Source organism: Anopheles ziemanni, chromosome 2 (genome assembly GCF_943734765.1).
Source record: "Anopheles ziemanni chromosome 2, idAnoZiCoDA_A2_x.2, whole genome shotgun sequence".
NCBI lineage: Eukaryota > Metazoa > Arthropoda > Insecta > Diptera > Culicidae > Anopheles > Anopheles ziemanni.
The window spans coordinates 39,832,344-39,860,239 of NC_080705.1; the positions used below are offsets into that span (position 1 = coordinate 39,832,344).

At 44.2% G+C, this 27,896-nt stretch overlaps 1 protein-coding gene across 1 annotated transcript in view; it reads right to left on the reverse strand.

The window, feature by feature from the left end:
* Positions 1 to 27,896, reverse strand: part of LOC131293552 (tyrosine-protein phosphatase Lar) — a 152,970-nt gene that overhangs the window by 54,579 nt on the left and 70,495 nt on the right. Inside the window, exons 2-4 of the mRNA XM_058321629.1 lie at positions 21,086 to 21,217; positions 20,701 to 20,859; positions 5,280 to 5,462 (exon numbers count right to left, since the gene is read on the reverse strand). Coding sequence (XP_058177612.1) covers positions 5,280 to 5,462; positions 20,701 to 20,859; positions 21,086 to 21,217 — 474 coding nt within the window. The remainder of the gene's footprint in view (positions 1 to 5,279; positions 5,463 to 20,700; positions 20,860 to 21,085; positions 21,218 to 27,896) is intronic.

Consider the following 27,896-nt stretch of genomic DNA (forward strand, 5'->3'; position numbering starts at 1 on the left):
GTTGGTTGGTCGGCTCATCGTTCCTTCCCCAAATGCTGAATGCTCTGATTTCACTAAGGGGATTGCCAAGGATACCGCTGACCGCACGCTAGCACCATCGTGTAAAGTTAAGCACGAGAACAGGGGACATGGGGGTGGGGACGATTGGGGGAAATAAAACGATGCCATATAAACCAGCAGACCAGCTCCACCTTGCGTTAGCTTATTTGAGCCGAACGGCAGAAAAAAGAACGCAAACGAACGATTTAAGAAAAGTGGATAGGCAGTTCGTTTAATTGGCCACTAATGTCAGTGAGCGTGAGTGAGTTCCGTATGTCCAACCGAATACAGTCGGTTGAAGCGATGAGCGAGATCAGAGGATGCGAAAAAAGCCCCTCGCAAACACTCGCTCACCATCATTCAGTGGCATTTGGCGGCAATCGGGTACTGGCCTCTTTTTTCACCCCTCCAGCGCACCACTTTTCCACCGGAAATGTGTGGTATATCGCGCGCGCACACACACACACGCCAGAGGGTGTGCGGATCGAGCAAAGGTGGAAATCAAATTTATATGAAATTGCTTCCCATCCATCCCCGGACCAACCTGGTCGCGAGCGCGAACGAAAGGGGACGGGGCATCGGCGGACGTCGCGTTTTCCGGCCTTCGGAATAACGAACCAATCTGCGGTGGGTCCAAGATGAAGTCGCTTCCCCGGAAACGAGTGGGGGAGGGCAGTACGAGTGTGCACTGGCCCGGGGAAAAAAAAGCCCGCACTGGGAGGATTTTAGAACGAAAGTTAGCAAAGGGAAAAAGCAATTTAACGATGATGATATGTGAACTTTTATGGAAATTGGTTCGTTCCGGTCGCCGGCAGGGTTTTTGAGTGCCTTTCCGAGTCCGGCCATCGGAAAAGCGGGCCAGCAACGGGCACCAGAAAGACATGGAGGGGAGGGGGGGGAGAAGAAAAAACATAAAAACCCACACCTCACCTCGGCGGTGGGAAATAAGCCGAGATTCTCCCGCTGGAAAAGGGCCGTTGAGATTCACTGCCGATTTCATCATGGCTGCCCCTCGTGCCGATTGCTGGTGGCGCGGTACAGGACGCGGGGTCAAAGTCAATGGTGGTGGTGGTGGACCGCTTGTTATCTTTCCGTGAAATTGCTGTCTATGATTTGTTGCTGTCAGATACTGCTTTGCCCCTTCGGGGGATGTTGTATTTTTCGGAATCAGAAACACTACCAGCGTCAGTCCGAAACCGAAGGTTCCGAAGGGAGGAAGGAAGGGAGGTGGCATTGTGCTTGCACTCCGTTGGGGAAAACCCTCAACAGTCCACGGCCAGTGGCCAAGGGACTGCCACTTTCAGCTAAGGTATGCATGCTAATGGAAATGCAATTTGGATTTAAATGGCTCGCTCTGTTCCGTGTTATATATCATGGTTTCTTGGTCCTTTCCATCGCTGGGTTTGAATTTTATGATCATTTTCGATATTCTGGAATTATTTTTGATTCTTTACAACGCATGAATTCCATATTCGAAGTGATATTTTATAATAATGATAAAATTGATATCAATACAATTAATTGAAACATTACATCATAAATAATTACAATTGCAACTAAACAATAATACCTTACTGAGCAAAACCTAATATAAATCGAATAAAGGAACTCATTTTTCATGGTATAATGCACTTAGAAAAACTTTCTTTTGTAGAACTATACTGCTTAGTTTTTCAATTTTTAGCTAAATAGCTTTTATAGAATATGATTTTTTTCATTGTTCCACCAAAAGGATCAGGAAAAAACAGAATAAAATAAACCTTTATCATGTAAATTTCGCTTACATTTGAAATTAAAATGTTGTTTCTTAACTGGATTTGTGTTTTAATTGAAAACCCATTTTCGCATCCACGCTTATTGTTTAAGCCGTTTTGTAAAGTCTATTTGTCCGTACATACTGGGTTATAGGAAACTTGGTTTAGAATGTTGAAAAACATGAATTTGACAAGAAATTAGAAACCCTGCTTACCCCAAATTTCGAGAAATTATGAGTATTGTGTAATTTCATAAAGATGAACGTATGAATAAGTGATTCGTTTGACCTATGATTCAGTATTTCCAATTTCATGCTTACGTTTCTATCATGGTTTTATGGTCTTTTTAAATTATTGAAACGAGATCTTGATGCTGCACCAATATTTTCGACGATGGTTTAAAAATAAGAAAACTTCGACAATAAATAATCAAACAAATGTAAACAAAACAGAAAGATGAAAACAGCCAAGTGCCTGCCCAGCGTGGGGTTTAATCGAGCAGCGCCAATAGCAGCAAAAACAAAACAAAAACTTTAGCACATTATAAAGTGAAAGCAATCGATTCGAACTGTTACGGACATTGGTGCGCGGCGAAGGTTGTGACCGGATAGCCCAATTTTCCATCCCACCACCTCCATCCGCTGGGACCAATTTATTGACATAAATTTGGCAACATTTATTAACAATACGACAAAACTAGGAGCAAATCCAACATCCGAAAACTGTGCCGCCCGTTTGCCAGGCCCACGGAATGCGCCGTGTTTCGGTTTTCGGCTCGGGCTCGCGTCGGGTTGATCCCGGGGAAAAGAAGGACCGCCCGCGCGCAGCCCGTGATTCATAAATAATTTCCTCGGCAAAAAATATGGTTCCCTGCGGAGTTCACCATCATCGTTTGCGTCAATCGATGCGTGGAGCAATCGGAGCGGGGGGCATTGCTACCGCCAAAGCGGGGGGTACGAGCAATGACGGTAGAACGGTCCGACCGCGGGCAACGCGGAAAACCTGCTGCTGCCGTTCAATCAGCATGTCGTGCGAAAAGCAGCGAGCGGGGTGGAAATCGGGCTGAAAAGCGAACATTGGACGAGACCGGGGTTTCGTATTACTCATTAATTAGCATGGGAAAATTTCACCCATGATTAATGCATCGCGATACCGAAAAGCTCGGACCGTGTCTCGGTTGGTGGAAAATTCATAAAGGTGCCCGGAATGCGCGCGAACATGCATGGATGTGTTGAATATGTGTTGTTTCATACCGACGGCGACGAAAGTAAAGGAAAATTTTCTCGAGCGTTTATCTACCACTTTGATTAGATAATCGAGCTGAAATAGGAAGAAGTTATTTTTCATGAAAAAAAAATCCACACACGTAAAAAGAATGTAACACACCACCAATATTCAAGTTGTTAATTTGAGAGAATGTAAAAAGGAGATTATTTAACAATAGAATCTAAACAGCGGTCGTTTTGACCGCAACACAATTTTCGATTTTGATAGCTCGGAAACAACTGAATATTTTCCAAAAAAAGGGTTTTCTTAAAATTCCAAGCTTGACGATTCCTAGAATGCTTTAAAGCAGTCATTTCTGCGGTTTTAGGTTTTCGATCCACCTCTTCATTATTCTGCTAGCTCGGTGTAAAGAAATAAAGTCCGAAGTTGAATTTTTTCGATCAAAAATCGAAAATATCACCAATTCCCATAGTAACGTATCCCGAGAAACGCTTCGAAATGCCCGCATACGGAATAACGGAACGAAGCACAGGACGGAAATAATCAATGGAAAATAAACATTTTCAATTTGAGCCGTCATTAAAAATATGAAATTGTTTTTTATATCTAAAATAATAATATCTAAGCGAAAAAAAGTTTTTTTACATTTACATGACACATTTCGAAAAAATAAAAGTTGAAAAGGACTAAAATTTGGTTGAATTTGATCTTCTTTGGTTTACACTCAGCTAGTGAAGTATTACATAAAAGAACTGAAAGCGCCACTAGATAGCCAACAAATATACTAAACAGTAACCGTTTGCGGGTTTACGGGAAATTTTCAAAAATGACGAAGTTATAACGTGTGAAAAAGAGCGGTCAAAATGACCATTAAAAAGCATTCGGGCAAGATTCCAAAGCAATGTATTCTAGTGTTAATGAGAGCTACTTCGAGAGAAATAAACAACATGGGGGCGAAATATCCCATTAAAAGATTTCCTTTAAAAATAATTCCCTATAATGACCTGAGTAACGGATGTCGAACTTCCAATTGTTTACATTTCTTGGGAAAAATGGTTGTGTTGTTTAGCGGGAACATGGATATGGTTGAGAAAACTTTGATGTTCTCAGGATAAAGTATTTCCAACGTCGAACCGAAGTCCGGAGCGAATTCCGCACGAAATCTGATCAGGCACGAAAAATACATAAGTACCAAGCAACCGAGCCAACTGCTGCTCGATGTGTGCATCTGTGAACAACCACCGTAATGCGGTTTTGTCGATGGTTCGTTCCGCAAGTTTTTCTTCCCACATCCGGAGTGAGAGCATCGTAAGGCGAAAGGGGGAAAAAAACCCTCTGTCGATATCTTCCGTAATAAAATGGAACTCCAACCGTTGGTATGTTTCGCAGGAAGCACCATTCCACAAACCGCCACCAGCTCCGAAACTGGTGATGGTCAGCTGGGGAAGCTTTTCCGATTGCCACAAACACAATGACCCCTCCTCCTACCGTCCTCCACCCCTTTTCCAGTGGGGGAAGGGCAAACGATGGAAGACAACCGAAAGAGGGAGAACATTTTACTACGTAAATTTCTGCTCCAAGCATAACCACAGTTATGTCGATGGCAGAGATCCGATCCGGTGCGACTGCGTTCCGTACGTGTACGTACGACACAGGTTCGGGTGCTGTTGCCGAGCTTGTTTGCGCCAGCGGAGAGGAATAAAGATGCACACGGTTTGCGCTCGCACAAACAGCTTTGTAAGTAACATTAATTATTTACCAGTGCGCCCTGCAGCCGACACTCGAGTCCGATTCGATACTAAGTGATGCATCGACCGGACGTCTTCTGGTGCTGCTGCGGAGCGCCCGGTGGTTACGATGGTGGCCCCGAACAGACGCGACGACAATCTTCGGACCGATCGGTTGGGAAAATCGCTCGGGGGAAAACCGGTACCGAATCCATAATAAATGTAATGAACAAGCATCTCATTTACGTTTGCTTCTGGGACGACACCGCCGGTGTGTGTATTTGTGTGTGTGTGTGTGTGTCTATTTATGTGTCTAATCATGTCCGGTACAGCAAACCGGGACGTTGAAGACGCAAAGCCCGGTAGTGGACGCACTTACGCCGTGCGTGGCATTTGGCTCCGGCAGCGTTTCCACGTATAATTGGTTTCTGGCCTGCCCAAATGAACCATTAGATTAGACGGTATTACTTGCGTCAGAGTGTTTGCCTTTCGTTTGCTCCGCCCGGATAACGAGCGGGGCGAGGTCGCTTACCTTCGCTGTTGATGCTGTAGCGTGGATTGGTCATATCAACGCGCTTCATGTCCTTTATCCAGTAGATCTTCGGCGGCGGCGATCCGGTCGCCTTGCACTGCATCACGGCCGTGTGGCCCGTTTCAATTACTCGAATCGTTGGACTCTGGGTGATCGTCGGGAATCCGCTCGGCGTTTTATCTCCTGCGAAGGGGACACGGGAAAGAAAGCAAGAAAGAAAAGGAACTTGTTTAGTGCTCAGCTTCATGACAGTTTACTGCAGATTGTAAATGTGTGTGTGTGTGTGTGTGTGTGTGTGTAAACACTGGCAGAATGACGCGACGCTACGAAAACATGGACACGGCTTCCATGCATCATTGATGGATGAGCGTGTCCGTGGAACGAACGGACGGAGAAATGAAGAGTTTTCCGATCCTTTGGTCACGGTGAATTGTTCGTTGAATGTTTGGTGACGCGGGAGTCACGACAGATATGACATTCTTCCATGTTAGTACGGTTTTCCATTAATGATGGCTCTTACGTTAATGATTCAAAAGATGGTACACATATTCGGCGTACAATTGTGTTCAAATACATATATCCTATAACATTTTTAATCCCAGATGGATTAATTGTTTTCCAGACCTTTTTTATGATAATTACAGTCGTGAGAATTCTCCAAAAGCCAAAAAAAAGAGAAGAAATGAACACTTAACAGTTTTCCAGTTTTTAAAACACTTAATCCCAATACCATTTAAAACACTTAATCCCATCAAAAAGGATCTAAAACAGTGAAAACAGTGAAAAAGAAAAAATGTGTTCTAAGGATTATTTGAACATTTCTCCTCGAATTGCTCTTAATGTGAACCGGTTGTAAATGTATAAATACCAAAATAAATCAACATTAATACCATCATCTTATCAACATACCAGTTGTATGTTTCACTTGGAATAAACATAAAGAGTTTGCGACCTAAGATAGATCATTATGAAATAAGGCAGTAGAGATGCCTTTCAGCGGATGGGATTTTTTCTATACAAATCAAATCTTCTGCTCCAATGGTTCTTGAAATTTATTTATACCATGTGTTACAAACGTTTTCTACTATCCTTGTTACGGCGCATCAGGATGTCTTTTGACCGTGGAACTCACAGGCAAAAGGATCCAAAAGTGGGTCACAGAGGTGGCAAGATAAATGAGGAAAGGAATAAGCGAATAAAATGACTAATTTTTTTCCCTGGACGAATTCTCAAGAAATTTCTTGTATTATCAAAACGATTTCTCACTCAAATTGCAATTCTCAACACCATAAAACATTTGGTTTGCTCATTTCTAAAACAAACAAAGTCTCAGAATTGGTATGATGATTAGAGACTACAACTCATCGTTGATCGACATTTCGTATGAAGCATATGAAGAAGCCATACCTTTCCATGTTTTTGCACCAATTTTTTCCAGGGAATGTTTGTTGAAAATCTGTCCATCATCAATATGATAATTCACAAATACATGAATAGTAGCTTAACACTCTGGTGTTCGCACATGCCCGCAATGGGAAAATGGCGTAAAACCTTTGCGACAACATACAGTTTTCGTATTTTAGAGAAACAAAACTACACTCAGCCTGACAGATCTGATTAAATTTCATCGTTCACAGGCCTCCAACACCTGTTTCCAAGTAGCAGGAACAAACAAAATTTGCCATTTCGAATGCTTCTGATGAAGCAAAAGGAAAATACAAGGGAAAACAGGACAAACATGGATGATCACATTTTTCTGACACGACCCTGCCTGTCACCCTTGGCCTGCCGACAGTGGCGTCCCGCTGCCGAATGTCACATTTCATTCGGGATTGGCTTCGGCGACGTGGCCAGCACGGAATGTAGAAATAAATGGCCGGACAGGTACGATGGTTCAAGGAAGCAGATAATGCGATACGCAGCGTCCATTGCCGCGCAGTCATCTCGACATTCCAACATTAGCCCCTCTCCTTCCATCCACCCATCCATCCATCCATCCATGCTCTCGGTGCGATGGTTCCATGCGGCGCACGGGACATCTTTCTGACGCCGTTCTGACGCTGTACACGGATGTTTGTCACGCTTCATCGGGACGCAGAGGAAGCCGTGCGTCCCCGCGCAGGAAATAAATCATTTCGATGCCACGTCAAACGTAGACGCACGGCCGGTCGGGTCACCCGACGTTTCATTTTGCGCCACCGCTTGGTGAGGAAATTGAAGAAGCGACGCGTAAATCATGGGTAAAATGTGAAATGAGCAGGAAGATGATTATTACATTTCCCTCGGCGGCGCGACGTCCTTTCGATTTCGCGCTAAACAGTCGGAATTATTTATGCCTTTTCTTTGCCCCGCTAGTTCGCACTCGAACGGGGGATGCGCGCACAAATTTGCGCGCCTGCCGGGCAAGGATAAGATCTTCAAGTTGACTGGGATGATAAGAAAATCGTGCTGTCAGCGGGAGCTTGATGCAAGCTTAATTAAATGAAGCCCTTCACTGTCGCTGGACAGGGGACAGCGGTGACGGCGACGTTTGATTAGGGATATAAAAAGTTCAGATAAAAATTCCAACCGGGTGGATTTATGGGCGGGAATTCAGGACGAAACGACAATCCCAACAATCGCAAGGGATTGGGAGAAATTTGCATAAATACGGACTGCTTCGCTTTGCTCGAGTAGATTCCCCCCGCTTCACGATATAGGAAAGTTTAATAGTTAAATTCTATGCCAAAGAATCATCGCTGCATTCATTCTACGCATTAAGAACTATTGGCCAGCCATCTTTTTCTTTTTAAACCTCCCTAGAACTCCCCTGGCATATTCGGTTGATGCTAAAAGCGACCCCACACCGTTCCGCGACAGACTCTTCCTTATTGTGGTTCTGACAGTAATGTGGTTTACTATCTTTATTCGACTCTTTTGGTAGGGAGTTTACCATTTAAGCCCACCGTGCACCATCATTATCAGCAGTCAGCGGGCAGAAAATGTCCGAAATTAAGTTATGCTTTTTGGCAGACAAATACAAAAGAACGCCGGAAAATATGATGCTGCAGCATGCAGAAAAGCACTTGCAACGGGGCTAGTCGAAAGCACAAAGTAGCAAACGCGTTCCCGACGGCCGTTAACGGTTCCACAACTTGTTTCCTCCGGCAAGAAACATTTTCCCATCACCGATTGCCCGCACCGTTAAGGCTGGGGAAAATATTATTTCTGTCTAGATTACAACGGTTGGCCCATAACCAAACCAGTATGCTGGCGGTTGACCTGAAGTGTGTGAGTGTTTGTGTGCAAACGGTTCCGAAAGTCTTGGCCATCTCCTCTGCGGTAGACAGCTGGTGACAGTGCTTTCGGGTCGTTGCAAACTTTCTTTTTCAGGCAGCATCGGCCGGATGCAGATGAAAGTTAGGATACCCCGAGTTGGAGCAGTTTGTTTCAAGCTTTATGCTTCAACGGTTACGGCCAGCCAAATGCAGTTTTAAACTGATACAACATAAACAGTAGCTCAACAAACAACTCAGGGCTGCTCCGTCTTGAGAGCTAGAGTTGTTGAAATAATTGCTATCAGAATGGCAATGTTACAACGGTGCAGCAGTGATTGAAGTGAAGTGTGCGCGGATCAAAAGTTTACGGTTTTGGCAGTGGTTGTGGTCAGTGGCCGTTGGCATGTTTGATGTGTTGCGAGTTGCACAAGCATGACGTAAAACAATTACAGGAATTAATTTAGCTTTTACTACAACAAAGGATTCGAGCAATTATGTTAAGAGAGCATTCGTGCCAAGAAGTCGTATTTCACTACATGAAAGAGTGTTGGAAACAAAAGCTTATCATAACATTGTACACCTTTACAATTAACTTGCTAAAAATTATGTTCGTTATTTATAGTATAGAACTGTTATAATATTGAAGTTGCAGATTTTAAACATAAAAGAATTGTGAACAAAAGATAGATAGATGAAAAATCGTTTAACTGAACAACTTCTTAAGTTAATAATTATCAAAACGCAGACTTTTTTAAACAGACAAATGTTTGGTGCGAAATACAAATATATTGCTGCTAACAACATGAGAGAGCTTGAAAGTGCAAAAATGATAAACACACAATGTGTAGACAAAATATAGTCCTCTCTTTGCAGACCGACGGATTGAAGGGCAATGATTTTATCTAATCCATCATGGCTACCGGAAAACAAAAAAGTTTCATTTAATTAACACATTCAGCACGCAAATCTTTTCCTTTCGCTTGTCGCATTGTTCATCGCAAACTGTCCCACCGAGCCTAATGTTTTCAATTTGTTTAGCGTTAGGCGCGTCCCCTCGTCCTCCGACAACTACACGCGAAACACAAAACGGGAAAACATCCGCCGGCCGAGGACAAAACTTTTTTCCCCCGCCCGGATCAGATTGTGCCAAGAGCCAAGCGTTCCAGAGGAGGTGTCGGGTAAATGGTAATCTTTCGACCCAAAAGTGTGTCCTAGGGCAACATATAACCGAAATCCTTACAGCGAATCATAACAAAGTGCCACTCTTGGCCCGTATCCGCTTAAAAGGCTTTGCCAGGGCGCACCGGTGGCGGCGGCGGAAGGAAGGAGAGCAGGAAAGAAAGAACAAATCCGAAGCCCACGGCAGGCACAGGGGAACGGAGCGAACAATCCATTTTTGTTTGAGTTTCCACTTAGCAGCGTCCCGGAGCGGGCTGTTTATGAAGTTAATTTCTGAATAATGTTTTTATAATAGACCTTCTTTCGTTGGTTCGCTCCTGGACGCCCCCCTCCTCCTTCTCCTACTGATGGACGAGGGGGAAATGACGAAAAAGACTGACGCATTTTTGCCGAAACGTTTGCTGATCATCATCGGGTTTGATCTGCACTATAGCTTCGTGAGAAAAGCGCGCTGGGCAATTATTACAGAGCGAGCGTAGGCCGGGCTTTAATCTGCCCCAGAAGCCCCATCCGATGGGAGGGTAAGAAATGAGATTGGAGCTCAAAACGGACGACGTCTTGGGCGGCTTGGACTAGGTTGCCTCGTCTATGCGACTGCCAAGGCGCCCCAACAAGACTCTCCTTTGGGAAAAGTGTACATTTTTACGAACATTCCAGAAAAGTTTTCAGCACGCACTCCGAACAACCAAACAGGAGAAAAAGGTGTGGGAAAAAGTTTGGTGTCGAAAAAGTATTGTCGATTGTAAGCGCACCTCAGAATCGTTAAACATTTGGAACCATCGACAGCTATACGTACGAAGGGCTTATACATCATTGTTGGTAAGTGGAAATTTGATAACGTCCGTTTTGCTTAAGTAAATCAAATAAATATAGAGATTAAACACGTGTGTTACGTGAGCTTGTTTATGTTTTTATAAGATATGGCTAGTTTTCAAACGACTGACGAAAGCCATGTTTTAACTCTTACAGCTGATTTATTGTTTCCTTTTTCCTGCCTTCTCTTCGATGCCCTTTTTTGGTTGTGAAAAAAGGGCCAACCCCGTCTGTTGATGGTATCATTTTGATACGGAACGTGACAAAGAACAGAAACGATGAGGATTGTCATTGAAATTATAAACTCTTTGCGTTCCGAAAAAGCGAAACATATAATACCAAGCTGATACCAGCTGATAACCGTTGATTATAAACCTTCCAGATTTCTTAGATGATATTTGAAACTTCTCCAATTCAATTCATTATAGTCAATAATTTAACAATCCGAGTCAATTAATCCAAGAAACGTACTCTCACCCCATTCATCATCATCATCATCATCGGCATCAGATGAGCCGTCTTTCCATGTGGTTTGGCGATGCTCCAGATATATGCTTTCTCAGACAAGATATGAGCGAGATTAAGCAGGCCCAACTTTAAACGATGCCACGGACCGAATCCAGCCAACCAAGCAGCACAGCGACGCCGTAATTAATCGTACCATGGCGGAGAAAGATGAATCAGATCGGGCCGTCGCTTCAGCTAATTCCATTGGTTTATCGAGTGATTTATATCGCACCTAATCCAAACGAAGCCTAACGAACGCGAAAACCAGCCGGTGGGATTACGATGGTGGTAGTTCCCGGAGCGTTTGGCTCACTTTTCCTGGCAACGCTGAAATTCTGCTTAATTTTTCAAACCCATCCGAAAGGCGGCGCCTCGCTGGAGATTTCGAGGGAAAATCGCTTTAATGATCCACGGCGACGTCTGAAACTTGGCTTGATGAATTGATCTGAAGAGAATCTGTGGAGGTGACGGGTGAGAGGGTGGGATTTGAATGATTTGTTCGCAGTAAAAATGGGGACCGCTTTTATCGTTACATTTGCAAACGACTCGCGTCGCCAGCGGTAAAAGGGGGCCTGTGGACCGGGAACTTGAGCCACGCACGAAGGTACAACAATGATGAACGATGGAATGATAAAAGGTTGAATTTTAAATTCCCTACACTCGGTAGAGAAAATGAACTCAGCATGGAACACGATGGTGGTTGTTGGCAACGTCGTACCTCCTGTCGCTGGCATTGAAGGAGGTTTCATTTCGCTGACCAGGATGACGGTGTAGTCGATAGCCGGCAATATGTCAGTATGCTCGCGTATGTGTTAAGTGTAGAATCTTGTTCAACTGTCAATTTCAATCAAGTTTTGCGAGCTTTGCCCATTTATCTAATTGTTAGACCAAAACGGACACATAAAGGTCACCGAATGTTCGCGGTAGCTTGACAGATTTGTAACGACTAAATTCTTCTCCTTCGTTGTTCATGTGACGCAACTCACGGTGATGTGGATAAAGGGTTAGGTATATACCAAAATGCCACTTGGTTGCCAAAGAACCCTTATCTTTTGCAAACCAAATCAATATTCCACAGAAAACAATTCTAGGAGTTGTAAGTTAGTTTATGATTCTAATTGTACCTTCATTGGGACGTATTTTACATAGTTTTGGTTAACGCAAAAATGAGTAACAGCAACATCTTTGCTCCATTTAGTTAACAATGTTTCAACAACCGCCAAAGTATAATAACCGTAAAAACAATGAACGTAGATTATTTATTTTATAAGTCAGAAATCCACATCGGGATGCCAAAAACGAATTTTTCTGAGTTTATGTTGATTTACTGCGAATGTGGGGGAAAATGGATTTCCTTTTCGTGCTTTAGAAAATACTAATCATGTTGTCTGTTTTGGAATACATTATTTAGGTTCCCGAAGAATAATTTAAACATCCGTTTTCATGTCGTTTTGTACCAACATTTGAAATTTAAAACCAGCTTCGCTCCGGGAGCTTTGTTTGTCAACGAGTCTTGTGTTGTGTTAAAAAAATGGCAGGATCAGAGTTGAAATATTTTTGTTGGTCTTTGCTCGTATATACAATCGTAGATGAGAAATTGTGCCATGATTTTCTATATGATCACATTTTGCTTGGTAGAGATGTACGGTTTTCAAAAATTTTTACATCAGGTATATAAACTGTATGATTTTTTAAATTTCTTATCAATCGGTGATAATTAAAATGAAATGTCCTTCACATGACCTGCCTCTCACATTGCTGCACCACCTCTCACCATTGTGGCCAGACTGTTTCTCATGCGGGGGGAAAGGTGGAATAGTGCAAACAGTTTTGCTAAATGAAATATGTGCATAACGACCTTTTTCCCGCACAAAAAACCGCCTTTACACGTCCCTATCCAACACATGTATTGAAACCGAATGAGTGAGTGAAACAGTGCGAAAAGTGTGCTACTATTTTTTGTGCCACAATTTGAGTGCAAATGCAGAAAAGTGCAAATGCCGAGAGTTGAAACTTCGAGCCATTTCGCTTCGAGCAATTTCTGCAATTTAGAGAGTTTCTCGCCCTTATCGTTTTAACCGTCATTAACCATAAAATACAGTGAAAGAAGGATCCGTCCCGAGGCGCCCTCCTGCGCCAAATACTTGGCAAAGTTCTTCCTTTCGGTACGAGGTAAAGGGAGTTGCAATAAAGCCACAAGCTCACAGAAGCGTTTCACATATAATTGAAACGAAATAATACATGTACACCGTTAACGTCCGGCATAATTGAAATTAATTGTAATGGCAGCACACATTCAGCCGGGGGTACTTTCTTTTTCTTGCTCCGCGCAAACTTCCTCCGACACTGGTTACCTCCGCTGACCCACATCACGAGCGCGCCATAAACTTTGCTACCGATTTTCCCAACTCGTCCGCCGACAGGTTGCGGATTCGGATTTTCTGCCTCGTCCTCTCTCAAGTCCTTTACACAGTCGGGCGGTGTCTTGTGGTGGTTCTGTTTACTTTACAAGTATTACTTTGTCTTCATCGTCGGCGCTACGACGCGTTCGCAAGCAACTGGAGGCGGGAAAACTGCGGAAAAACTACTAGCCGACACCGGTGGGAGGAGCAAAATGAACTGTACCGAAGCAAAATGAACTGTAACAGCACGAGGAGCGGTTCCACGAGTCAATAACATATCTCTTCATCTACGCTGACCGTTCCCGTACCAACTGCGCTCCCGGTGATGGCTTCCTTTTCCAACACTACCTTGCCCTTCTTGCACCATTGCACGTTGTGTTGTATCGCGGCGCAAATGTTGGTAAAGAAAGCAGGCAAAGCAGGAAGACACACTATCGCACGGGAACGATCTCATTTTCGAACATTCCACCCCCCGGCCGGCAGAGCGACAACAACGGCATAAAATCCAACCCTCTTATCAGAGTGCGCTGGGCGGTAAAGTCTAGTTCCTTTCCTCCCTCGTACGAAACCATGCTTAAACGGTGCAAATGGGGCTGGAAATAGTTCGAAAATGAAACTGTGAAACTTGTTTTCGGGCAGCCATAATCATACGTTAATTTAGGTTTCGCGAGTTCCGCCCGTTGTTTATGGCAGTCGGATGTCGTGGTTTTGCGGTGCACGAGAGGGGGGACGCGTCCGAAGGGTGGTGAAACTGATCTCAAAGCATGGAGCAGCAGCTAGCGAACCATGAAACGTTACCATGGAAGGAAAAAGAAAAAAAAAACCCGAATGGTTTGCACAGGATTCGAAACCGATTTCGATTTTTCTGTTTCATCGACGAATGGAAAATCACCCACACATTGGTAAATGTTGGCTCGGGGAAACTTTTTGTGGCAAATTGGACGCAGTGTAACGTTCTGTTGCATGCCCAAAAAGTTTGACAACCGAACAATTAGGAGAAATGGTGATGCTTGTTCGGTTTTTCATTGGGTTTTTTTATCTGCATGCAAACGAGGTGTTGCGTGTCAATTTGAAACGTAAAAGTTTAGATTATCATGCACGCGCAACTTTTGTGATTAGAAAAGAATCTCTCGATTCAGTTCCAATTAACATGATTGCTAGCGAGAAAATTTATAATTTTGCTTTACCTAGATTACCTAGATTACAATTTAAATAATTCATTCATTACACCTCACGTATTATTCATAAGAAAAAAAAAAGATTGCCTTAGCAAAATAATGAAGCAAGCAAAAAAATATGTTTCATAACGGTTTTCCTATTAACATCAACTAGCATACTGAATATAAAGAAATATTTTAATTAGCGTTATGGTTTTACAAATAAAATAATATATTTCCCCTTGGAACTAACCACGTTGTGTAAATGTATTTAAGCTGCAAATAACAAATATCCCCCGGACCATTCGGTCCGGGGTGGTGATGAACTACTCGCCATAACTCACCAGCAAGAGAGCGTTAACCAGCTGTTTTTAATGATCAGAGTGGTTGGCTGCAACGAAAACCACTGGTGCACCGTTTTACTTGCTAGCTTCGGACGTTGGCGTAGCATGGGAATGGGTCTTATATGCTTTCATTTTAACATGAGAACTTCTTTTACTCCAGAGCGTATTGGTATTTTTTAATTGGATAGATACATGGCTAAAACTTTTCATCGCCAATTAAATTTGAAAGCTACACAATTCTTGTTCTAGAAAACATTTCACCGATCAAAACGTTTTAGTAATCTATGCGTGTGTAGCATGAATCAAACGTTTATCGTTTTTATAGAAGCTGTTTGACATTGAAGCAATTATTGACTGTCCTTCAGTCCTATCCAATAAGGTTGAATTAGAATAACAAAATTGTTAATTGTTTCGTTTGCGTAATTCGGTACCATCTTGTTTTGTATATAGCTTTTCTCGTTAAACTTACGAATACGAGGAATATTTATAACAGATTTTTTGAAGATGCGAATAATTATTTTCATCGTAATCAATGAGTAGCAAAAATAATGCTGCAGAAAACACAAAAAGTATTTAGTACTGTTACAATAAAAAAAAAACCGTTTGTGTTCTACTGCCAAATCCACCGTCAAGCGTAAGAAGGGACGAACAAAAGAGTTCTTCAGCGACCGGCAGTCGGTCGTGCAAGTGAGGTTTCGGAAGCCACTTCGTCTTATTTCATTATACAGTCCAGAGAACGTCTAGAAGCAAGTGGTACACAAACACGACGAAAAACGAGGATTCGCAAAAACTCCTCATCAGCAATACGGCATCCTTTTGGCACACAAAACAATACACCATTTACGGCTACGAGTGGCGGCGAGCGCAAGCTGAAATCCCCGATCGAGAGTGAAATAAATGTGCGCTCTATCTTTCTGTCAGTGTGCAGCCCTGAATATTCGTCAGAAAGAAAAATTGCTCGTATATAGAGTGTAATTCCTTTGTGCATCTCCTCCTTCCACTGCTTTTCCGGGGGCGACCGGTTGCGATGGTGGTGTCCGGCGCGTGAACTGGGCGGAACTGTGCCACTTCCGTCGTGTGACAGCCAAACTTTTCCTTTACAAAACGACAATGCAAATTTCTTCATTTAGGCAACAATGAACATTGTAACTGCAAACCCATTTGTGCTAAGCCTTGCGCTACACTTCGAGAAACGCCCACCCGGACAAAGTGGCCCGACAGTTGGTCCCCTCTTGCCAGCGGCACCGGCCACCGGGCGCCTCCATCTTCCATCGTGAGGGACCGGGCGTCTCCACCAGCACTTGCTTCCGTCGTGAGGCACCGGGCGTCTCCATCGAAACGGAACTACCAACGTGGGCCACCAGGCGCCTCCATCCACGAGTGCTGGAACTTGCCACCACGTGGTCAGCAAAGTTGAGAGGTTGTTCATTTCGCCTCGCGGCACTTTTGCGCGAGACTTTACGTTCCGTTCCCACGGCACTGGCGGGAATTGCTAAAAAGAATACAGTCATTCGACCGTCGTTTGATGCATATTCAAGTGCTCCCGCCCGGTTGGGCTGGTCTGGTCCGTTTTCCGAGGCGTCAACTGCAGGATTGTAATTTTCGTTTGGATAAAAAGTAAACTCTGCCCTCTCCGCTCTTCCCCACCCCAGTCGGTACTACCATCCATTGCCGCGGATGACTTTCAGAGCTGTTCCCAAGCACTAACGGGCCAAGCAAACGAATCAAACGGTGTGGGCAAACCATTGCACGGCGCGCGGGTACACTCTTCACGCCATTTTATTTTCCAATGGTTTTTGTTGTTTTCTTCAGCTCTCGAAACTTACGGTTTGCTAGCGAAATCTTACGTCTTTTAAGCACAGTTGTGCCGGGCATTGTTTCTGGGGCCAATATTCATAAGAAAATGGAAAGCCAGCCGGTGCTCCACGACGGGTGAACACTCACTCACACACAAACACCACTTGTGCAGTACACATAAATATAAATGCAAATTTATCCAACATTAGCATAAGAAGAAGTTTCGTTCGGTCGCGCATATTTTCTTTGGGCCACAAAAACTGAAAAGGAAGACTCCCGGGGACTGACTGTCTGCTGTGGATTAGTGTCTCGCCTTTCTGGGGTTCTTTTGCGCTGCATCTTTCCAGTCGCGATTGTCCAGTACCAGTTTTTGGCGTGCTTCTGTGTGGAAGTTTTCCACTTCGGTGCCGAATTTCGTTCCGCTCGGGTCTTGATTTATGCGCTCCGATCGAATCGGACTGCCTGAGGCGGGTCGCGCTCGGGGAACCGTCGATTTCGAAGACAGTTTTCGGGTTGCCTTTGAAGTGTATTGGACTTCGCAGAAGGAGCACGCTGCACGATCGCTGCAAGGCAAACGTACACTACACTAATAGCAAACGTACTCTGGTTGCCCTCGTTGGCAGATGCCATCCGAATGTATACGATTGCACAAAAAGCACGGTTCGGTTGATTGCAACAAGCTCCGTTAGAGATTGCTTACTTTTCCACATCCAACCATGGATGGTTCGTATCGTGGAAAAAGCATCTCGCGAATTACTCACGCTGTGTGAAACCAGTGCAAACGAGTAGCGATCTGTGCAGCAGTATCTAACCATCGTGTTATAAACAGTACGGAGTTATATAAAACAAAGCCGAACGGTGGAGACTACAAAATGGGATATGCTTCCGGATGATGGGTTAAATTCTACTTTGCTCGACAAACTCACGACAGAGGAAGGCATCGTCTCCGTGCCTCCAAATTATATGCTCGCTTCCCAATCACTTGCCCCAGTTGTTTAGCATTTCACTCTCGACCCTAGCGACCAGCCATGTTTTTTTTTCTTCCACCCCGCGAAACCCAACAGCACCGTCAGAACGACGGAATACAATGCATTGGAAAATTAAAAATTAAAATAGAGATGGATGCAGCGAGCAAAACAATTTACAAATGCCCGAATGGATGAGAAAACGGCCCGCTCGCGATGAACAGCATCGGCTGTGGTGTTTGTTTTATTTTTTCCTTCTCTCTGTCACATTTTGCAATTGCGCCACAAGAAGAGTGGAACATGGCGAATGAACAGCGAAAAATGTTTATGGGTTCGGGGGACAAAGGGATGCAGGAGGCGGAGTGCGGGAAATCATGGAGCTATGCTTTCAACTGCGAATGGGTTAAAAATTTATTTTCGAAAACGATCATGTGGAGACTGAAAGCGGATTACATTAGCGGGTTGCTTTTAGATACTGTTGTGTGCAGCCGACGTGCAAAGCCCTATTAGTGAGCCATGAATAAATCATTGGTTAGCAATTTCATTGGAACAATATTGATTCTAATAGTTTCCATTTTTTGTTCCTCCCCCCGCCCGCTCGTATTTAGCAACGTACAGCGTTTGACATTGATGGAAGCATTGTAAAAATGGTTATTCAGTTAGTTTTTCGTGAGGAGACAGTTTTTTTTTTAAATAGGTAAGAGTTTGTAATTTTATAAGAGCAAGATTAACGAACAGCCGGCCCAGTTCATGGTGGTGACCTTAAATATAAATGAAAAATGAATAAATTAAATTTGTTAAAAAAAAAATGTCAACAGTGCAAATGACTTTATTATCAACCGAGCGCAAGAAACATTTTTCTAGCGAGTCTATTAAAAAAGTTTTTCCCCAGCTGTCGGCCGCAGAAACCGAACAGATTACTTCGGGAAACAAAAAACCTACGGTAATGGATGAGCGGTATGCTCAATTTTGCGTTTTATTAAACACAACGCAGCATGAGCTTCGCCATGAACGAGAGGAGATATGGGGGAGGGATAAAAAATCCAGAATTATTGCTTCAGTTGTTGTTACTTTACGCCCACCCCGCGAATTTTGCAACTTTTACAAAAGGGCAACATAAAAAAAAAACAGGCCCGACTAAGTACGGCACATATTTAAGATAGTAAGTTGGGCGCTGGCAGGGGCCAATAATTCTTCCAATAAGAAGCCGAAAAACAAACGAGCGGAATGAACAAAAAAACACACACATACACATAGAAACACACACCGAACTACCAGCAGCAACGTTGTGCTGCAAAAGCAAACTGTGAGCTCTGGCTGGAAAAGTTTGCTCCCAGTTTTCCCTTGTTTTTTTTTGTTTTGTTTATGTGATGCCTCACTCGGCTGGTTTATTGTTTCTGTTTCAGCCCGCCTGCCCGCCAGTTTGCCACCAGCCCTTTTTGCGTTGCGCCGTGTGCCTTTTGTGCTTGGTGAAGTGCAAAACACAGCGGGAGCTTGTCATCCGGGAGAAATAGGTAATATTCGTGCCAAGTTTAGTTGTAGCGCGCCTCTTTCCGCAAGGATTACTGCCACGCGAAGGAGCTTAAATTCGGAGTCAAAAGAAACAGTCGACGCATTTTACACACTGACGAAAAGGCAAAAGTCGGTCGCTGGGTGTAATTTATGCGTCATTTAGTTGAAACCGTTTTGGGGCAAGATCAAAGCGGATAGTTTTCGGAAGAGTCACTTCGCAAAAGGGATAAGAAGGTATCATTACGAGCCAACCATTGTGCATCGCTTAAGCGTCTTACCGCAGAAATGGATTTGCTGGCAAGTTTGAAATTTCTTCATGCGAAAACAACTGTACCCTGGAGGGAATCGTTTTTGTGGTGATAGTTTTATGAGCGCCTGGAACAGTTTTATGTCCCAGAGTGGCAAAAGCAATTAAATTTCAAGTCATTAACATGTAACGAATGATTTCGGTTGTTCTATTAGTTAAATAGTATCTTTAAATATTATGATTGTACATTGAATATCCACAATGTTTACGTCTGAATACCTGATATATTATGGAGAAACTTATCTGCTCCAATTTTACTATTGATTTTCTTTCAACACTGGACCGAGTATGAACCGTAGCATTGGGAATAGGTTATGGGTAAAATTGTTAAAAATAAATTTTTTTTTTTAGAAAACAATTTCGAGAACTCATGTCACGTTTGGAAAGTTGTTCGGTCAAAGAAAGGTTAATTTAATGGAATATTCAACACCTCCTTCAACATCAAAACGATGCAGAATTTCCAAAATAAACATTGACTTGCGAATTTATTATAAAACCTAACCATCTGATTCTGCAATAAACGCTTCCAAAGGGGAAAAAGAAAGGAATACAAACCAACCTCCAACACTTGGAGAAAGAATAGACATAGCCTGGCGGTAAGCGACCACTCTCTTTTTTTCTCTTTCTCTTTCTCTCTCTATGACCACGCTGGCGGTATAAATGGATATATTTTGAATTCATTTTCGGACAGGTTTCCATCCCGTCCGCCTTGGAGAGAAATATGCATCTTCAAACTATTTTGCATGATGTCGCCTTTTATTTCTCATCCACCGCCTTCCTTTCCCGTACCCCAGCTGCAAGCTAGCGAACGCGTGGAACGGTCGGAAGAATCACGGTTGGGAAAGTTGATTAGCATAATATGAGGAAATACTTTTAATTAATCATGCAAATCGCTTATCATGCCGACGTCATCGTCGCCGCTTTGCTTTGGTTGTATAATTTTGTCACACCGAAAGCGGTTCGGGAAAAGTTCCGAAACCGTTTATCTTGAGAGTGGAAACAAAAACGGAAAGAATAATGCGCAGAATGATGATGGCGCTGAAGGAGCTGTGAAGGAAGTTGCGCGCGTGTAATTCGGATAAGATCTTTGTTCGCGCTCGCAGGTTCGAAAGTGGCGAACACAGCTGCACAGCTACGTGTGTGGTACATTTTGCATACATCGAGCGTAACTTGTCACTCACCTTCATAAACGGTCAGCGTGGCCTCAGCCGAAACTGCATCGCCGACGCCATTTTCTGCCACACACTCGTACGGTGCATCGTCGCGGCCCGCACGCACGGGTTCGATACGTAACATCGAAAGTCCATTAGCGTCGTAGACCGTGTATCGCGATTGGGTCACTGTAAGTATACGTTGTAAGAAAGGAAACAGAATGGATGAATAAATGTACCCAACAGAGCGGCGTGTTTTTTACATCGATCAAAATGGAAACCTTTTGTGCAGGGTTAACTGACAGGGGTCACAGGTCACATAAGTTAAGTTTAAATGATAGATGCATATGCACGAACTACGTGACTAGAACTAAATAATGAATCAAAATAAAACACTACTGTTAACAATACTTACTCATGATTTTCTTGCTATTTTTACGCCATATCACCGTGGGCTGGGGATCACCGCGAGCTGCACAGAAGAACGTTGCCACACCACCAACTCGGACGCCTTGGTTCACGGGTTTCTTGATGATCTCCGGTGGATCTGTAAATACATGTTTAAAAAAACGAGAAGGCATTTTAATACGGTGGTTTATTCTAAACAATTACCATGGCTATCAATTTTACCATGAAAAATCACCAAATTTGATGGAAAGTTAACGAAAACCCAATGGAAGTTAACAGACGACTCAAAAAATGATGAAAAAAACAAATTAAGAACCAATTTAATAAAAGTAAAACTTAAGCACAGTTACAAAGAAGATAAACCCATAAAATTGGTTTATACAAAAAGAAAAACAAACCATTATTCTATAGAAATTAAAGAAAAAACAAAATAATTCCACAAAACCAACATTTGCAGCACACTCCATTGTTCACTCGTTCAGTAACTTACGTGTCATGTAAATGAATGGAAAATCCGAAAAATTTCCATCTGCAATAACGGTACGAAACAGTTTCACATTTCAATCGAATATCGGCGTTTGATGATGACGATTTGACACACGGGAATATTTGCTTTGGTGTGCCCTTTTTTACGCAAAGGCTATGACAGCACACAGTTACGCAACGTTCCTCAAACTGGCGATTTGAAGGCTATCTTTCTAACGCACACAGTCCACCTTTTTATTGTACCTTTGTTTTACACCTTACCGCCTACATCATTAGAATATTAGGGATCGAACCCTCGCGCGCTCGTTATGTACGATATAAATTATTTTCCGTTTTACGTAGATTTATGTTACGTTTGAGTGGGGTTGTTTGGAACTTTCTCAATGTAGGAACACATTTATTACAAGGCGTTGGGGATGGCGAGGATCAGGTGAAAGCTACGAGTTGCGAGGGTGCCGGAAGGGAGAAGGAGCAAGTAGCGGAAGTCCCGAAATCGAAGCGGAAATTGATGACACACGTCGCCGTGTCAGTAAGCTGCCTTTCAACACGCGGCAACCATTCATCGCGATCGGGCGCGATATTGGCAAACAGCGACAAAGCTTTTCATATTTATTTATCCTTTTCCCTGCGGTAGCGATTGTTTGAAAATGGCATCGCGCAAAGTGAAATATGTTCTCGGTAACCACTTGCCTACCACGCTTCGCTCCATTTCGTTCAACTCGGGCGGTGGAACAATGCCGGCTCCACTGACAAGCTCGGTGCGAGCGAAGCAGTGTTCCAGCGCGCCGGGCAAGATTGATGACTTTTATACGAGATTTGTGTACTAATCGATTCCAGCTTTCTTTCGAAACAACGGAAAAGCCCCGGTTTTCCGGTACCGCTACCACCCTCGCATCCGGTTCGATGGCGGGCAACATTCTTCATGCTGCTCATGCGAAGCGAAAGTGATTTTAATCGTTTTCGGTTTATGTTTGTTTCTCAACACTTCTTCGAAACCACTCGAGAGCGAGAACGATACGTGTTTTGCTTGCGCGTCCCGCCAATCGAGGAGGGGCGGATAATAAATTTGCCGAAGACTGTAATTTGCATACGGCAGCCGGGGATTAAGGGCGGATTAACACCGACCGGCCGCTTCTTTGGAGACAATGGATTTATTTTTTAATATTGGTGCTATGTTTTTGGCGGCAGATTTTCAGAACGTGCATGGATTGCAGCTTCCCGGGAAATATCTTGTCGAATTTTAAACCATTTTGATCATAAGAAGGTATAGTATTAGCAGTGCCTAAGATATCAAAATATGGTAAACATATTGGACGATTTTGCAATAATAAAAAAGGCCAAAGGTATCCCTGTTACAGGGTTTCGATTCATGTCATAGAACACTTGAATCATTTGGTGGAATGTTTTAAATTGGAACTGGAATAGTACATGCCAGCTCGAGAAGTTTGGAATCAATTAATGGAATGTTGCACACGTTGCCTGGAGGCATGCAATTCTTCTCGGTAAAAACAACAGTTAAAAAACCGGAAAAAAGGAGAGAAACGAACAGAAAATTCAAAGGAAATCCAAAAACTTTTAGATCGATTTGTCTACCCATGATGTCAACATTTCATAGGTCACATTTCATAGGTCATAAACATTCTATCAAGCGTTATGAAAATGTTGGCGAAGATGATTAAATAAATTCAGCTGAATAAATCAAAATCACTTGAATGTCTTCAGAGCCGCCATAAGGTGGTATGAAACAATATTCGGTGTTTGATAAAAGGCAAAACAAAGACAACCCATCCAGATCTTGGTGTACCAAGCTGCTACCATTATTACCATGGTAATAATGAACGCAAAAAAAAGAACGATTCAATGCGAACAGTTTGCGAACAGAATAATGCAATGCCTTGTGGCGGTCCGGCTGAAGCTGGCCGAAATGTTGCCGGATCGAACCGCAGCAAAAAGGTAAGGGTATCGCTTGTTCGTTTGGAAAAAAAGACACGGTTCTTTTCGTATCGGGCATTCTGCCGCTGGAAGATGGCTTGGAAAGGCACACCTTGTTCTAAGAAAACGCAACCCGAACGACGGACGAACCGAGAGAAGATGCTTGCGTTGTGCGAAAACCCCCCCATTCAAATTACGCATAAAAACAGAGACCCCGGCCAAACATCCCACATCCGAAAAACCCGGAGAGCGTTCGTGGGTCGGTGGTTGGCAAATCGATAGCAAGCATGAAACAACCCGAGGAGACCGTCCATCTTCAGCGCATCAAACTCTTCCCGTGGCACGGTGGGAAAAACGAACGAAACCACCCACAACAAAACCACCATCGCCAGCCCAGGACGGTTCCGAAAAACAGCAGCTTTTGTCAGCCGAATGTTTGCTGGAGTGGGGCTAAACAACAAAAAAAAAAGAATTATCGAAAGCGGAACGCGTTGATATGGTACGCGGGCGGGAAAACTGGCGGCTGTTTGGTAAAAATGGAAAGATAATGTCGACCTAATTACGTTTTCATCTTGTTGTTTCCATTTGGCACAAAAGGAAAAACGTTCCGTAACCAAACCCACCTACCCGCCATGCGGGCCACGGGGGAATGAGCGTGGGATAAGAAAGAATAGAAAATATGTCGAAAAAGAGGTTTCACCGCTCGAGAAGGAAAAAGGAAGGAACGAAAGAAAACACGAGGTTGGATTTATATGTTCCATTGGCGTACAGATTTGAGCCCTCTTCTCAACAGCTTTTCCGGGGCCACTGATAAGAAGATCATCGCTCGCTTTGCTTTGCAATCAAATGAATGTTCAGTATAATTGCCACCGCCAACCTTCCATCGCCCCTCACCCATCCCCCCATCGGTGCTGTTTGTCCCTATTTGAATGTCTTCACTTCCGGTACCAGTTCTCCGCTTTTTTACCGTCCGCCAACGAACTCGCCTGGGAACGATGGGACGGGTCTTTTGCGGATAAAAATATACGGGCAAGGCTCGAACAAGACGACAATCTCCAACGCAACACTGCCGCTGAGATGGCCACGGCGACGACGGCAACGATGTTTCGGAACATTCTGTGAGCCATTTTTATTCAAATTAGATTTTCAAAGACTCTCTTTTTGGCCCGAGCTTAAGCCGGGAAAGAAGTATGGGGTGGGGGTCAACATACACACAAGCAGGGGGCGCCCGTACACGTACACACAAAGTAGCAGCCGTACGACTGAATCGGGTACCAACGTGATTCCGGTGGCTTGGTAGTCGCCCGAAGGTCAAAGGTAAACAGAGCGCCAACCCGGGGAGAAGCGAGCCGAGGATCAAACGGAATTGCTGATCAACCGCAATTAGTTCGGGCAAGTTTTGATTAGGACCCGCTATCATCACCTCCCACCCCCTCCTACCCGCACCTCTAGCTGCTGCTGCTGCTATCGGGTTGGGATGGTTTTGGAAAATTTTGAAGACTCGCCTCGAGGAGCACACAACGCAACCGAGAGAAACTGTCGACCATTAAATGAGGATTATTTCCAAACAAACCGCAATTACCCGAGCAACCGGGGGTGTGTTGGTGCGGGTGGGAAGAGAGGATGACCACCGGGGCTAGCATCACCACCACCACCACCAGGACAGCCGTAGTTTATCAACGGTGCGGAAAAACGGCGCGCGTTCATCAAGCGAGCGCGAGAGCTCGGGATGTGGAATTAATTTGAAACGAATTGCTGCGAAAAGGATACGTGACAGGTGCGGCCCCGGTGTAAAGCGGAACCGCCAGGAACGCTCGGGATCAAAGGGGCACCTGGTGGGAACGCGTACACCACGGGAAGTCGAGGTCCAATCAGCGAAAGCCCGCCGCGACCGCCGTGGTGTTGCTTTCCCTTTTGCCCGGTGAGGCGTTAAAGCCGAAAAAGAAACTAATCCACCTGCGGCCAGAACACGCAGCGAATGAATGAGCGGAACCTGGCTTCAATTATAGCACGGTTCATCGGAGTCCCGCGGCTCCCATCTTGCTACACAAACATAATTGAGTGCCGAGTCGGACGGACGGGTTGCTATCTGGAGTGAAACGAATTTTTCGATAATGGGAAAATGCCTTTACAGAAATGCAAAGCCAACAGAGTTAGAATTTAAGTCGGGGGAAAGGCTTCTCATTTCACGCATCTAATTTAAAAATAAAAAAGAAACAACCATCAAGTACAGATTGGACAGGACCCTGGTCGTTGGGTACCACCTTCAAATCGTTGAGTACCACCATTATGCGCCACATAACGAGCCTATAGTTTACGTTCGTTTCGTCAATATATTCTATCATAATGTCGATCGGTGGACCCCTACTTTGAATTTAAACACGCATTTATGTTTGCTGAGTCCCCCCTTTTATCGCTGCCCTTCAGAACTCTATATCATAGGTGCTATATAAGACGTAACTACCCATGCAAGTCCACACACATACACGCTGCAAAGTTCGTAACAACTCCCAACAGCACAAGCGCGAGGGAAGGAGGGCAATCCTTTCTGTGCGTCGTAAAACGACGCCGAAGCCTCCAGGAGCTGTCGGCGGTAGTGGGCACTAACACAATTTACAACCTCTCCCCTAACCACCCGGGAACCTTATCAAAGGCCACGCGCTGTACGCGAGCCCGGGTGTAATTATGATTGTTGCGGCGTTCCTTTTTCGTTCTTCTTTGGTTGCGTTTAAACAAGTGACCTCCGTGTAAAAGATTCTCGGGACCCTCCTACCAACTCCAGGAGTCACAACCGGGCAGGTGTGTGCTTACCAATCCATCACCTTCGACCATCACCGAATCATTTCTTCTACGAAAAAAAGGGCTCCCTGGTATCCGAGAGGTTTGACGTGTTGTGGCGCGAAAACAGCAGGTAGCTCGCGGGTTCGCGAACCACGGAGGGTAATTCTAGATGACGCAATCACACCGTCACGCGATTGGGGCATAAAATTAAGTAGCCATGCAATGGCCTTCACCGGCGGGAACCTCACGAACTCACGGGTTGCGGTCAGCCGAAGAGGAGCCTGCTTGTTAAGGCTTGGAGTCGAATAGCTCAGCGTTTGCCTTTCATTATGATATTTAAATTTTCCCATGTCGTATATAAAAGTGGTCCGAGCTCTCTCTCCTAAGGTTCGATGCAATTTTACGGCCGTTGTGGTATCTTTACAAGCAATTATTAAAAAAGGAAATCAAACAGCGATAGTTGTGCTGGGATAGACTAGTAGGATTTATCACGTTCTGTTGACAAGTGTACCTTGCTATGATGAAACGCGGTAGATTGCGAACAGAATTGATTCGCTTCAACTTATTCATTTCATACCGCCGATAACGACTAGCAAAGTGAACCTTGCGCCTACGTACGTGCCCGATGTGTGTAGTCGACGCAAACCGTCACCATATTTGTCAATCAGAAGGTACAATCTGTCGTTCCGCATTCGAGGTACGATAAAAATAAAAACGATCAAAATAAACTGTCAGATCCGGACGAGAGACACTATACGCGATGATGGTGTTGATGATGATACTCCAAGATACGAGACTCAGCACACAAGAGCCCGGCCGGGAATACCTACCATTTTTTGTGTTATTCCTGCGATGCCTAACCCAATAATGATATCTAGCTTCAACTAATGCAAGATGACTTGGTTCCTCGCAAGAAGTCCTTGGCTCCAAAACATCGACGTTCATTCCACATTGCCAAAGGCCACACAACCGGCAGGTGGCAAGACTCCCGTCCGCTCCCTACACGTTTCGTGCGACAACGAGCCGCAAGGATCACGGGCCATAACAATCAGACAGGCGAAGCAATATCACAACCTCGAGATGAGAAATGGCACGTCGTTTTTCCCTGGAGGTGCCATCCAAGATGTTGACGCCTCGCCAAAGGCCCACGGATAGTGGGTTGCCCCAGTGTGACAAATGGTGACTAACGGTCGGAAGACTTTTGAGAGGAGCCGAGAAGGATGAAAATAATAAAAAAGGAACACACGGTTTGCGAACGGTCGTCTTTCCGATTTTCTTGCTTGCCGTCGTCCGAGGGCGGAAGAAACGCGCACGGAAGAAAAGAGTTCCTTTTTTCAATTTTTTATTTCCCTCCCCGCCTGCAGCAACGACAGCCGGTCTCGTGCTTGTCAGTTCGGCCCGGACTATCGACGAAGCATTCGGAGGGTGTATAATGTTCTGGCACATGTCTTGGATGTTGGTCTCTTTTTTCGTCGTTCTCTCGGCCGGCGTTTTGCCACTCTCCAATTATGCAGGGTGTCAGGGACGCTATTAATCAAAATATTAATAACCAATCTAATGAATAATATTGGGAGGCAAGTGAAAAGAAAAGGGACAGCTTGACAAATGTCCCGTGCTTT